The 14,220-nt window shown below is 47.6% G+C and overlaps 1 protein-coding gene across 2 annotated transcripts in view; it reads right to left on the reverse strand.

Moving 5' to 3' along the window:
- Positions 1 to 200: 200 nt before the first annotated feature.
- Positions 201 to 14,220, reverse strand: part of LOC148473420 (ATP-dependent translocase ABCB1-like) — a 90,830-nt gene continuing 76,810 nt past the window's right edge. For both annotated transcript variants that reach the window (XM_088459602.1, XM_088459601.1), the window contains exons 25-28: positions 13,843 to 14,040; positions 4,517 to 4,723; positions 2,758 to 2,904; positions 201 to 962 (exon numbers count right to left, since the gene is read on the reverse strand). In XM_088459602.1, the coding sequence (XP_088315728.1) occupies positions 762 to 962; positions 2,758 to 2,904; positions 4,517 to 4,723; positions 13,843 to 14,040 (753 nt within the window). In that variant the 3' untranslated portion in view covers positions 201 to 761. The remainder of the gene's footprint in view (positions 963 to 2,757; positions 2,905 to 4,516; positions 4,724 to 13,842; positions 14,041 to 14,220) is intronic.

Consider the following 14,220-nt stretch of genomic DNA (forward strand, 5'->3'; position numbering starts at 1 on the left):
CACATTTGCACCACTCATGGGGAGACGAGAGACTAAGGGATAAATTTACTAAAGTGAGAGTTTTTAGAAGTGAGTTTTAAAAGTGATGTTGCCCATAGCAACCAATCAGATTGTAACTATTATCTTCTAGAAGGTGCTAGTTATGTTAAGTAGAATCTGATTGGTTGCTATTGGCAACATCACTTTTAAAACTCGCTTCTAAAAACTCTCACTTTAGTAAATTTACCCCTTACAGTATTTTTGTTATTTGCCAAAACTCAATAGAAATAAAAATTAGGGTGATTACATAGAGTGTAAAAAATCCCTTCCATCCGGTGCACACAGCTACAGATGTCAGAAAACATAGTACAATAAGCAGCAAAAACAGTTGACAGCATTTTTCTAAATCAGATTATACAAATATAAGTAGTCTATTGCAAGTGACAGAATATACAAGACACTGGCTCAGAGGTTTGGCAGAATACTGTAGTTGAGGAGCAAAGATGGGCGGGTGACTGAACTGTGGCGCTAAATGAGATTTCACCTCCTGCTTTAACTCTGAATAATTGATTACTAATATTTTTTGACTATTCTTGACATCACACAAATCTCTTTAGCTCTCCTGTAACCACCAGGACTGACACAGGCGCCTTCCCCCTCTCCGTACCCCTGTTAATCGTGTATGTGGAACACATGCAACATTTCCATAAGGCACTTCCCTTAGAAGCACCGTATTTCTGACACATCCAAATCCGTAATCGACCTTTCCTGCTGTCTCCTCCTCATGTGGGTCCCAGCTGTATTGTGACCAGCGAGTGATAGACCCCTTTCTGCTGCAGCAGCTGTTGGTGTGTCCCCTGTTCTACAACTCTCCCATTCTGTATAACAGCTATTTTATCTGCGTTCTGAATGGTAGACAGGCGGTGGGCAATCACAATACACGTGCGGCCTTCCCGTGCTTTGTCCAGAGCTTCTTGTACAACCTGCAGGGAAGGGTAAAAACACTTATGACCTGGTCACTCCGGAAACAAATGTAAGACAGAGTTAAGGCCCCCATACATCAGAGATGGATTGCAGTAATCGTGCAATTTGCAATCGATTGTGTATAAAAATCTGCAATGTATGGGCTTCACAGATCGCAGATAGCAACCAAAAAGTGATTGGAATTGTTTAATCATATTGTCCAACATGTTGGATTTCACAGATCGATTGGGGCTGTAGATTGCTAGTGTATGTACATGATCAGCAGATTTGCAGACCGTTTCTAGCAAAATGATGGGCCTTTCAAGATTGCCATATCTGTGTTTGCTGCAATCGATCTGCAAATCACTGAAAAAGATCTGTAATGTATGGGCGCAGATTGCTCGATTGGGAAATCCTAAGATCGGGCAATAAATCTTCAAATTGTTCAATTGTGGTTTTCAGATGGCTGATGTATGGGGGCCTTTACCGTATAGCTATCTGGCATTGTTGAAGCAGATCTTCTATACACATTTAGAATTCGGGTGTTACTACTGAATGTGAACTGTGTTGTGTAATGAAGTATTAGCCATGTGATCCGGCTCATGGCAGCATTCTGCAATCAGCAGAAGGACAGTGATCACACCTCCTTGGTTAGAGATATCTATACATTGGGTGTTTATACTGGCCCAGACTTCTATGCTTTACTCTTTTTAAAAAAATTGACAAATTTTAGGGCCAGATTTGCCCTGTTAATTAGGTATCTGACTCACTATGGGCTCTATTTATTAACATTATTTTTACTAAAATAAAGTGAAAAAGGGTGTTTTCACACCCTTTTCACATTATTTTAGTTTCACCTGTATTTATTACAGGGCAATTGGAGTAGAATTAGTAAAATTCTACTCCAACCCCCAGTATCACTTATTTTTAGTAAAGCAGATCGCATTTCCCATAATTGTAATGGGAAATGTGATCTGTGTGCAAGTTACTAAAAATAAATTGTAAAAAAATACCGGGGGAAGCCCTGTGATAATAACGCCACCTGGAGGTGGCGTTATCCAGGGTCTCCCCCGGTTACCGGGCTCCCACTCTGCTCTAACGGGGAGAGCAGAGGCGGGAGCCGGTACCAGTAATCAGCTATGTGGTCTAAATAGACCGCAAGCTGATTGCTGTAAAAAAAAAAAAAAAAATTAAACATTTTTTTTTTTTACTTACCTGAATCCAGGGACCGGTGATCGGGCCTCCGGTGATGGCTCCTCTCCTGTCAGCTGGTCTCCCACAGTGCACTGGGGCCCGGTCATCAGGTGATCGGGCCCCAGTGCAGTATGGGAGATCACCTGATCGGGAAGCCCGGAGAAGACCACCGGAGGCCAGGAGGATGCAGGTAAGTGTAATGAAGGGAGGGGGGGGGGGAGGGGGGGTCGCGGGGGTCCGCGTTCGCGGGGGGCGGGGCTTAGCGTCGGTGGGGGGGGTAGTAGCGGTGGTCGGTCGGCGCATGCGCGGGCTCTTAGTCGCAGTATTTTTTTCCGAAAATACCGCGACTAGAGTGCGGATGGGATCCGCAGGGACAGAGCTTTATCGCAAGCTCTGTCCCTGCAAGGGATTTATAGTAAATCCCTGTGATATTGCCTGAATTCGCAATGCAAATTCACTCGGTAATATCACACTACAATCCGCATTCAATATGCGGATTGTAGTAAATAGAGCCCTATGAATTACAGTGGTGGATACCAAACTACTGAACTTTGATTAATATTAACAATAGCCATAGACAGCCAGTGCAAAATCCAGCCGGTCTACAGAGTTCTATCTCACCTTCTCGCTCTCTGTATCCAGAGCGGATGTGGCTTCATCCAGAAGGAGGATTTTGGGCTCACGCACAAGAGCTCGGGCTATGGCGATCCGCTGCTTCTGACCCCCGGAGAGCTGGGTGCCCTTATCTCCAACACAGGTATTGTATTTCTGTCAAAGCCAAGGAAGGGGGTGGGTGGGATAGAATAATAATTAGGTGTCACTCTAAATACATACACTATATTTAATAATTCAACGATTCATGTTGGACAAGGTAGCAATGACTTAGGGATCATGGCCCTGATTCAGAGCCGGACGTTCTGACCAGAGCGCTCGCTCTGAATCAGGGCCCACCTCCATAATTATGGAGCGTCCTCCTGGACGCTCGTATAGCTGTGGGTCACCACCCACAGCATATACGAGCGTGCAGGATGATGGTCGCGATGGTCTTGACCATCGCGACCATCGCCACTGCGAGCCGAAGCCTGCGGTTGAGTTTCTCAACCGTAAGGCCCGGAGTGGGAGGCACGCCCCCGGCACGCCCACCAAAGGGGGCGTGCTGTCAATCAACATCGACAGCACGCCCCCTTTGATCAGACACAACGAGCAAAGGAAAGTCCTTCGCTCGTCGCGTCTCGCGCATGCGCACGACGGAGCTCCCTCCGTCGTGCACATGCGCAGTGCAGACCATCGACCCACTTGCGAGCGGACAGCCGCTCACGAGTGGGTCTGAATCAGGCCCCATGTCTCATTCAGATATTTCCTTTTATACTGTGGTTTCAGACGCGCCAAATAGCCCCTCTTGGTGCGTCGAGTCCCAGATAAAACAGCCGTGCCAAGCGTCCTTTCTCTCAAAATGTGCGTCGTCTTTGCACAAATAAGACTACTGTATTGCTATCGTACGCAGACCACTGGGGTGTGCGATATTTGTACATCTGTGTGCAACCAAGGGCCCGATTCAGCAGGGCACGCAAGACCACTGCTGAACGCAGATTCCTAATTATCGGAAATTGGACCCGTTCTGTGCATGTGCAGAATGGGTCCTGCATGATTGCACACAGGTACCCGTATGCCTCTACCTGATTGACAGGCAGAGGTGTTTATGGGGCGTGCAGGGCGTGGGGCGTGGGATGGCCTGCGTTCCTGGACATGGAGGCGTATCACTCCCGGTTTTCCGGTAGTGGTAGCATGCATGAACGCAGATTCCTGGCCTCGTATGCCTACCAGCCTGCGTAATCTGAGGCTTACTCAGCTGGCCGGCGCTGTCCAACACCACAACCATCGGTCATAGCAGTGGGATCACAGACCATCAGTCGCAAAGTTGGAGGGCGCTGGCCAGCTGAGTAAGCCTGGTCACCATGCGAGGCCAGGAATCTGCGTCCATGGTCCTGCCCTTGCCACTCCCAGTAAACAGGGGAGACCCCCCCCCCCTTTGAGCGGCTTTTCCCTGAGTCTGTGATCAATGGTGTCACTAGGGGAGTGACGCACTTGCACCAGCTCTACTTTATATACTAGGTTGAAATAATCTGTCTCAAAAATGGGCACACTTACATGTACACACAAATCTGCATAGCCTGCAATTCCAAATCTGCATAGCCTGCAATTCCATCAACACACCTTCTTTGAAGTTGCCTAAATTGCAAACGCCCCATTAGCACCCAAATATGCCCCCTACAGTCACAAGTCCATGATGGAGTTGCGGACTACTCTATATGCAATCATTACTAAGAACACATATTCTACCAGCGCGATGAGACGTTACAGGAACAGGCCAGAGACTTACATCCGGGAGTGATTCAATGAATCTCTGGATATTGGCCGCTATGGCTGCTCTTTCTATCTCTTCTTGTGGCACCTTCCTGCTGTTATCCCCATAGGCAATGTTCTCCGCTATGCTGCAGTCAAACAACATGGGCTCCTGGGACACGATACCCATCTGCGCTCGGAGCCACTGGATGTTCACGCTCTTCACATCACAGCCATCTACAGTCTAGGAGGAGGACACACAGATGATTGTAATGCAGAGCCTGTAACTGACACTGGTAATACAGATATAATTGCTCTAAATTAGGGGTGTGCACCGGCCACTTTTCGTGTTTTGGTTTTGGATCTGGATCTTTCTTCGTGTTTTGGATCTGGATTGGTTTTGCCAAAACCACCCTTCCGTGTTTTGGGTTCTGGGTTTTGTGTTTTGGATCTGTATTTTTTTTTTAAAAAGCATAAAAACAGCTAAAATCACAGAATTTGTTGGTTTCTCTGCTCCTATGCTATTAATAACCTCAATAACCTTAATTTCCACTCATTTCCAGTCTATTCTGAACACCTCACACCTCACAATAGTGTTTTCATGTCCAAAAGGTTGCACCGAGGTAGCTGGATGACTATGCTAAGCGACACGAGTGGGCGGCACAAACACGTGACCCATCTAGGAGTGACACTGCAGTGGCAGACAGGATGGCAGTTAGAAAAACTAGGCCCCAAACTGTACATAATGCAAAGAAAAAAAAGAAGTGCAAGATGGAATTGTCCTTGGGCCCTCCCACCCACCCTTATGTTGTATAAACAGGACATGCACACTTTAACAAATCAATCATTTCAGCGCCAGGGTCTGCCACACAACTGTGGCTGAAATGATTGGTTCGTTTGGGCCCCCACAAAACAAGCTGGCAATTAATGTGTCCCTGCACAAACTGGCTCTACGGAGGCAAGATGTCATCCTCATCCTCCTCATCCACCGATTCCTCACCCTCTTCAGTGTGTACATCCTCATCCTCACAAAGTATTAACTCGTCCCCACTTGAATCCACCACCACAGGTCCCTCTGTACCTTCTGGAGGCTGGTCTCCCTGGAAGAGCTGATAATTCATTTTGATGAACATCATCTTCTCCACATTCTGTGGAAGCAACCTCCTACGCCTTTCGCTGACAAGGTTCCCGGCTGCACTAAACACTCTTTCGGAGTACACACTGGAGGGGGGGCAACTCAGGTAAAATAGAGCCAGCTTGTACAGGGGCCTCCAAATTGCCTCTTTTTCCTGCCAGTACAGGTATGGACTGTCTGACATGCCTACTTGGATGCTGTCACCGATGTAATCCTCCACCATTCTGTCAATGGTGACAGTATCATATGCAGTGACAGTAGACATGTCAGAAATTGTTGCCAGGTCCTTCAGTCCGGACCAGATGTCCAAACTTGGTCCTGCCTGCCCTGCATCACCGCCAGCGGGTTGCTTAGGATACCTAAGTTTTTTCCTGGCAGCCCCAGTTGCGGGAGAAAATGAAGAAGGAGCCGTTGACGTGTCACGTTCCGCTTCAGCTGACAGTGTGTTCACCAGCAGGTCTTTGCACCTCTGCAGGCTTGTGTCGGCCGGAAAGAGAGACACCACATAGGCTTTAAACCTAGGATCAAGCACGGTGGCCAAAATGTAGTGGTCTGATTTCAACAGATTGACCACCCTGGAATCCTGGCAAAGCGAATGAAGGGCTTCATCCACAAGTCCCACATGCCGAGCGGAATCGCTCCGTCTTAGCTCCTCCTTCACTTTCTCCAGCTGCTTCTGCAAAAGCCTGATGAGGGGAATGACCTGACTCAAGCTGGCTGTGTCTGAACTGAGTTCACGTGTGGCAAGTTCGAAGGGCTGGAGAACCTTGCACAACACGGAAATCATTCTCCACTGCGCTTGAGTCAGGTGCATACCCCCTCCTTTGCCTATGTCATAGGTGGATGTATAGGCTTGTATGGCCTTTTGCTGCTCCTCCATCCTCTGAAGCATATAGAGGGTTGAGTTCCACCGCGTCACAACCTCTTGCTTCAGGTGATGGCGGGGCAGGTTCAAGAGTGTTTGCTGGCGCTCCAGTCTTCGGCACGCAGTCGCTGAATGGCGAAAGTGGCCAGAAATTTTTCGGGCCACCCAAAGCGTCTCCTGCACGCCCCTGTCGCTTTTCAGAAAATTCTGCACCACCAAGTTTATTGTGTGAGCAAAACATGGGACGTGCTGGAATTTGCCCAGATGTAATGCCCGCACAATATTGGTGGCGTTGTCAGATATCACAAATCCCCAGGAGAGTCTAAGTGGGGTAAGCCACTGGGCGATGATTTCCCTCAGTTTCTCTAAGAGGTTGTCGGCGGTGTGCCTCTTACTGAAACCGGTGATACACAGCGTAGCCTGCCTTGTAACGAGCTGGCGTTTCTGAGATGCTGCTACTGGTGACGCTGCTGCTGTTGCTGCGTAAGGTGATACATCTACCCAGTGGGCTGTCACAGTCATATAGTCCTTAGTCTGCCCTCTTCCACTTGTCCACATGTCCGTGGTTAAGTGGACATTGTGTACAACGGCATTTTTCAGGACACTGAGGACACTTTTTCTGACGTTTCTGTACAGTCTCGGTATCGCCTGCCTAGTGAAGTGGAATCTAGACGGGATTTGGAACCGGGGACACACTACCTCCATCAATTGTCTAAATCCCACTGCACTAATGGCGGATACCGGACGCACGTCTAACACCAACATAGCAGTCAAGGCCTCAGTTATACGTTTTGCTTCAGGATGACTGCTGTCGTACTTCATCCTCCTCGCTAAGGACTGTTGGAGGGTCAATTGTTTAGTAAAAGTAGTGGTGTTCCTACTTCCTCTCTGGGATGATGAACGACTCCCAGCAGCAGCAACAGCAGCAGCGGCAGCAGTAGGCGTAGCAATGCAGGATCCTCCAGAGGAATCCCGGATAGGAGAGTCAGTCATGCCAGTGACATGGCCTGCAGGACTACTTCCGATCCTGACTAAGGAGGAAATTGACGAGGAGGGAGTTGACGGTGTGGTTTGCAGGCGCTTGGATACAACAGGACAACGGGATTTAGGTGTCCCTGGACTGCTTACGGTCTTAGCCAAAGTTTCTGAACTTGACAGTAACTTTTTATGAACGCGCTGCAGGTGCCGTATAAGGGAGGATGTTCCTAGGTGGTTGACGTCCCTACCCCTACTTATTTCACCTTTACATATGGTACATATGGCAAGACAGTTGTTGTCCGGATTTGGATAGAAATATTGCCAGACCAAAGAGGTGGAATGTTTGGTCTTCTGCCCAGGCATGACCGTGATGGGCTTTTTCATCCCACGGACAACAACTGTCTCCCCCGGAGCCTGATTTAAACAAACCACATCACCATCAGAATCCTCCTCGCCAACTTCCTCCTCAGCGCCAGCTACACCAGTATCCTCATCCTGTTGTACTTCAACAGTGACATCTTCAATTTGCATATCAGCAAGTGGACTGTGGGTGCTCCTTTCAGCACTTGCAGGGGGCGTGCAAATGGTGGAAAGAGCCACCTCTTCCCGTCCAGTGCTGGGAAGGTCAGGCATCGCAACCACCACCACACTTGGACTCTCCTTGGGGATTTGTGATATCTTCTTAGAAAGCACAGTTCTTCGCTGTGCTTTTGCCAGCTTAACTCTTTTGATTTTTTTAGTGGGAGGAGGGCTTCCATCTTCATGTGAAGCTGAACCACTAGTCATGAACATACTAGGGATCGACCTTAGCCGTTCCTTGCCACTCCGTGTCGTAAATGGCATATTGGCAAGTTTACGTTTCTCTTCAGCTGATTTAAATGTCTTTTTCAAGGTCATTTTCCTGAACTTTGCCATTTGGGATTGTATGTGCCCTCTACTATGACATTGGGCATCGGCCTTGGCAGACGACGTTGATGGCATGTTATCGTCTATGTCATGACTAGTGGCAGCAGCTTCAGCACTAGGAGGAAGTGGTTCTTGATCTTTCTCTATTTTATTTTTATCGGAGAAAGTTTGGTCCTCCATTTATGTTATATCGATTTGATATATACGTGCGGCTAAACACAGAAAATAATTTTTTTTTTGGTTTGGACTGGAGTGTACTTTCGGGGGTTACAGCACCCTTAATGGTCAAGCCAGCCGGCCCTTTACTTATGACACAGGCGCACGCTTGGCACTACTTTGTTGATGCACGTGCGGCTACTGCGCACACAATTCACAAACACAGAAAATATTTTTTTTTTTGGTTTGGACTGGAGTGTACTTTCGGGGGTTACAGCACCCTTAACGGTCAAGCCAGCCAGCCCTTTACTTATGACACAGGCGCACGCTTGGCACTACTTTGTTGATGCACGTGCGGCTACTGCGCACACAATTCACAAACACAGAAAATAATTTTTTTTTTGGTTTGGACTGGAGTGTACTCTCGGGGGTTACAGCACCCTTAACGGTCAAGCCAGCCGGCCCTTTACTTATGACACAGGCGCACGCTTGGCACTACTTTGTTGATGCACGTGCGGCTACTGCGCACACAATTCACAAACACAGAAAATAATTTTTTTTGGGTTTGGACTGGAGTGTACTTTCGGGGGTTACAGCACCCTTTAACGGTCAAGCCAGCCGGCCCTTTACTTATGACACAGGCGCACGCTTGGCACTACTTTGTTGATGCACGTGCGGCTACTGCGCACACAATTCACAAACACAGAAAATAATTTTTTTCTTGGTTTGGACTGGAGTGTACTTTCGGGGGTTACAGCACCCTTAACGGTCAAGCCAGCCGGCCCTTTACTTATGACACAGGCGCACGCTTGGCACTACTTTGTTGATGCACGTGCGGCTACTGCGCACACAATTCACAAACAGAAAATAATTTTTTTTGGGTTTGGACTGGAGTGTACTTTCGGGGGTTACAGCACCCTTTAACGGTCAAGCCAGCCGGCCCTTTACTTATGACACAAGCGCACGCTTGGCACTACTTTGTTGATGCACGTGCGGCTACTGCGCACACAATTCACAAACACAGAAAATAATTTTTTTTTTGGTTTGGACTGGAGTGTACTCTCGGGGGTTACAGCACCCTTAACGGTCAAGCCAGCCGGCCCTTTACTTATGACACAGGCGCACGCTTGGCACTACTTTGTTGATGCACGTGCGGCTACTGCGCACACAATTCACAAACACAGAAAATAATTTTTTTTTGGTTTGGACTGGAGTGTACTTTCGGGGGTTACAGCACCCTTTAACGGTCAAGCCAGCCGGCCCTTTACTTATGACACAGGCGCACGCTTGGCACTACTTTGTTGATGCACGTGCGGCTACTGCGCACACAATTCACAAACACAGAAAATAATTTTTTTCTTGGTTTGGACTGGAGTGTACTTTCGGGGGTTACAGCACCCTTAATGGTCAAGCCAGCCGGCCCTTTACTTATGACACAGGCGCACGCTTGGCACTACTTTGTTGATGCACGTGCGGCTACTGCGCACACAATTCACAAACACAGAAAATAATTTTTTTTGGGTTTGGACTGGAGTGTACTTTCGGGGGTTACAGCACCCTTTAACGGTCAAGCCAGCCGGCCCTTTACTTATGACACAGGCGCACGCTTGGCACTACTTTGTTGATGCACGTGCGGCTACTGCGCACACAATTCACAAACACAGAAAATAATTTTTTTTTTGGTTTGGACTGGAGTGTACTCTCGGGGGTTACAGCACCCTTAACGGTCAAGCCAGCCGGCCCTTTACTTATGACACAGGCGCACGCTTGGCACTACTTTGTTGATGCACGTGCGGCTACTGCGCACACAATTCACAAACACAGAAAATAATTTTTTTTTGGTTTGGACTGGAGTGTACTTTCGGGGGTTACAGCACCCTTTAACGGTCAAGCCAGCCGGCCCTTTACTTATGACACAGGCGCACGCTTGGCACTACTTTGTTGATGCACGTGCGGCTACTGCGCACACAATTCACAAACACAGAAAATAATTTTTTTTTTGGTTTGGACTGGAGTGTACTTTCGGGGGTTACAGCACCCTTAACGGTCAAGCCAGCCGGCCCTTTACTTATGACACAGGCGCACGCTTGGCACTACTTTGTTGATGCACGTGCGGCTACTGCGCACACAATTCACAAACACAGAAAATAATTTTTTTTTTGGTTTGGACTGGAGTGTACTTTCGGGGGTTACAGCACCCTTTAACGGACAAGCCAGCCGGCCTTTTACTTATGGGACACAGGCGCACGCTTGGCACTACTTTGTTGATGCACGTGCGGCTACTGCGCACACAATTCACAAACACAGAAAATAATTCTTTTTTTGGTTTGGACTGGAGTGTACTTTCGGGGGTTACAGCACCCTTAACGGTCAAGCCAGCCGGCCCTTTACTTATGACACAGGCGCACGCTTGGCACTACTTTGTTGATGCACGTGCGGCTACTGCGCACACAATTCACAAACACAGAAAATAATTTTTTTTTGGTTTGGACTGGAGTGTACTTTCGGGGGTTACAGCACCCTTTAACGGTCAAGCCAGCCGGCCCTTTACTTATGACACAGGCGCACGCTTGGCACTACTTTGTTGATGCACGTGCGGCTACTGCGCACACAATTCACAAACACAGAAAATATATTATTTTTTTAGCACTTGGGGGGAGCACCCCTGATGGACAGAGCACCCCCTGGACAACACTACAGCACCCCTTTAGGACTGGGAAACTGCACAGGACTTTGGAGTGGACACAGCCCCTATGGAGAACTGACTGCACAACACAGTCCAGCCAGCCCCTATGGACTTTGAAGTAGTGGACACAGCCCCTATTAACAACAGCAGCACAGCACAACACAGCCAGCCCCTATGGACTTTGAAGTAGTGGACAACAGCAGCACTACACTACACTACACTACACAGCACTAACTCCCACCCTCCCTCTTCACTGTCCACAGCCGAGTGAGAAAATGGCGCCGACGCGGGTACCTTATATAGGATCCAAAACCCGCGAGACTCGGAAGGCGGGATGATGACGTTTTGCCTCGATGTCAGATCCGAGTCAGGCGGGAAAAGTCGAGCCTGACTCGGATCGGACTCGGATCGGGGGGGCTCGGGGGGGTTCGGATTTCAGAAATCCGAACCCGCTCACCCCTACTCTAAATACAGACTAGATGGATACAGTATGCTCCTCACCCTCCACACCAACTGGCCCTGTGTCTGTTTGTGTAGATGTACAAATGTGTCCCCTGCCAATAATCACAAAATGCTGGAATGAATTACCAGCAACGTAAAAGCAAACAAAATAGTTTAAATGGATCTGTTTAATGACTTATGTAAGTCAGGTGATGAGACTCCACCCCCGAGGAACAACACAAATAATGAATAAACAGGAATGAATGGGAAACGTTATGAAGGAACATTAGCATGATGTAATATATGAGGATATCATTGTATATCTGTACTAAAAGGATGCAATTTAAACTAATAGGGGGGAGATAAAATTATAAACAATAGCTGCAAAGCGGTTAGGTGAAGGCACTTCTCAGACAGCAATCGGCCACGCAAAGAGCGGAATCCTCACAGGGAAAGGTAGGGTCAGATTACTTTCCCTCAGTATCACCGACGGCAGTGACGGGGAAGCTCATTTCAGGACATTCATTTTCACAGAAAGAGCTATATACATTTATTTTATGTTATATGTATTGAGTCTGTCTGTTAGTCTTTCATCATTGCGGCCACCTTACACCACTTTTCAGTGCATATTATTTTAAGCCTATCACTTACCTTATTTTAACACCATACCTTCTATAAACAAGGGCTTCTTTAATATATACATTAACCTCTTACTGGCCAGTCTTCTGACCATAAAAAGGAGCCGCTATATCCTGGGAGCGCATGATCTTTATCATATACTTCTCAGATAGTAAAATTGCTAGTTTTCCCTTGCACGCCACAAAAGTGCGCAGGAAAATGAGCAATGTCATTGTAAGGCATCTAACGCGATGTGCGCAGCTGAACATAGTGGCACAGAATCAGGGCCGTCTCTTCCATTGGGCTAGTTGGACAGTTGCCCAAGGGCCTGAAGCTTCTAGGGGCCCGCCAACCGGCTCCCCTGCAGCCGCGGCCAGTTGGTAAATTAAAGCCAGCGCACTTTATCCCTCTGCTCCTCCTCTCTTTTATATATGTAATTTTGGAAAGATTGCACAAGTTTTCTTTTTTGGGCAGCTGCAGCCTATCAATTACCCACACACAGTATACATAGTGAGCGCCAGGGTCATCAATTACCCACACACAGTATACATAGTGAGCGCCAGGGTCATCAATTACCCACACACAGTATACATAGTGAGCACCAGGGTCATCAATTACCCACACACAGTATACATAGTGAGCACCAGGGTCATCAATTACCCACACACAGTATACATAGTGAGCGCCAGGGTCATCAATTACCCACACACAGTATACATAGTGAGCGTCAGGGTCATCAATTACCCACACACAGTATACATAGTGAGCGCCAGGGTCATCAATTACCCACACACAGTATACATAGTGAGCGCCAGGGTCATCAATTACCCACACACAGTATACATAGTGAGCGCCAGGGTCATCAATTACCCACACACAGTATACATAGTGAGCGCCAGGGTCATCAATTACCCACACACAGTATACATAGTGAGCGCCAGGGTCATCAATTACCCACACACAGTATACATAGTGAGCGCCAGGGTCATCAATTACCCACACGCAGTATACATAGTGAGCGCCAGGGTCATCAATTACCCACACACAGTATACATAGTGAGCGCCAGGGTCATCAATTACCCACACACAGTATACATAGTGAGCACCAGGGTCATCAATTACCCACACACAGTATACTTAGTGAGCGCCAGGGTCATCAATTACTCACACACAGTATACATAGTGAGCACCAGGGTCATCAATTACCCACACACAGTATACATAGTGAGCGCCAGGGTCATCAATTACCCACACACAGTATACATAGTGAGCGCCAGGGTCATCAATTACCCACACACAGTATACATAGTGAGCGCCAGGGTCAGCCAAACCTTTCTATTTTTTTTAATCAAATGTCTGACTGATTTTGTTGAAAGTACTACTAAATATAAATGTTTAATTTTATTGACCATTTACATTTTTTTCCTGTGAATGGGTGGGTAGGGGCCCCAGTGCATTGCTTTGCCCAGGGCTCACACTACTGTTAAGACAACCCTGCACAGAATTTAATCTCCGCCCTAGAGTCCAGTATGTGAGTGCAGCTGTAGAACCAAAGACAAAGACTGAGAAATAAGTTACCACTTCTCCATCACGTGGGTCGTAGAATCTCTCCAGGAGCTGGACAGTGGTACTTTTCCCGCACCCGCTGCTGCCCACTAGCGCCAGGGTTTCACCTTTCCCCACACTGATGTCCAGTCCCTGCAGCACCTGCACATCCGGTCTGGTCGGGTAATTAAAGTGAACCCCTCTGAACATGACATTCCCTTCAAATTTTGACTGAAACAGATAAACGACATGTCATTTATCAACACAAGGGATGCTTTGATGAAAGCCTATTATCTGGTAAAGAGAGGATATTACATTTTCCCATGGTAAACCAAAGCAGTAGTACATTAAGGGCCTGATTCAGAGATGTATGCTAACCCGATGATTGCTCTCATGTCCGATAGTGGGAAG

This window comes from Taudactylus pleione, unplaced genomic scaffold (assembly GCF_031769625.1).
Source record: "Taudactylus pleione unplaced genomic scaffold, aTauple2 ptg000916l, whole genome shotgun sequence".
NCBI lineage: Eukaryota > Metazoa > Chordata > Amphibia > Anura > Myobatrachidae > Taudactylus > Taudactylus pleione.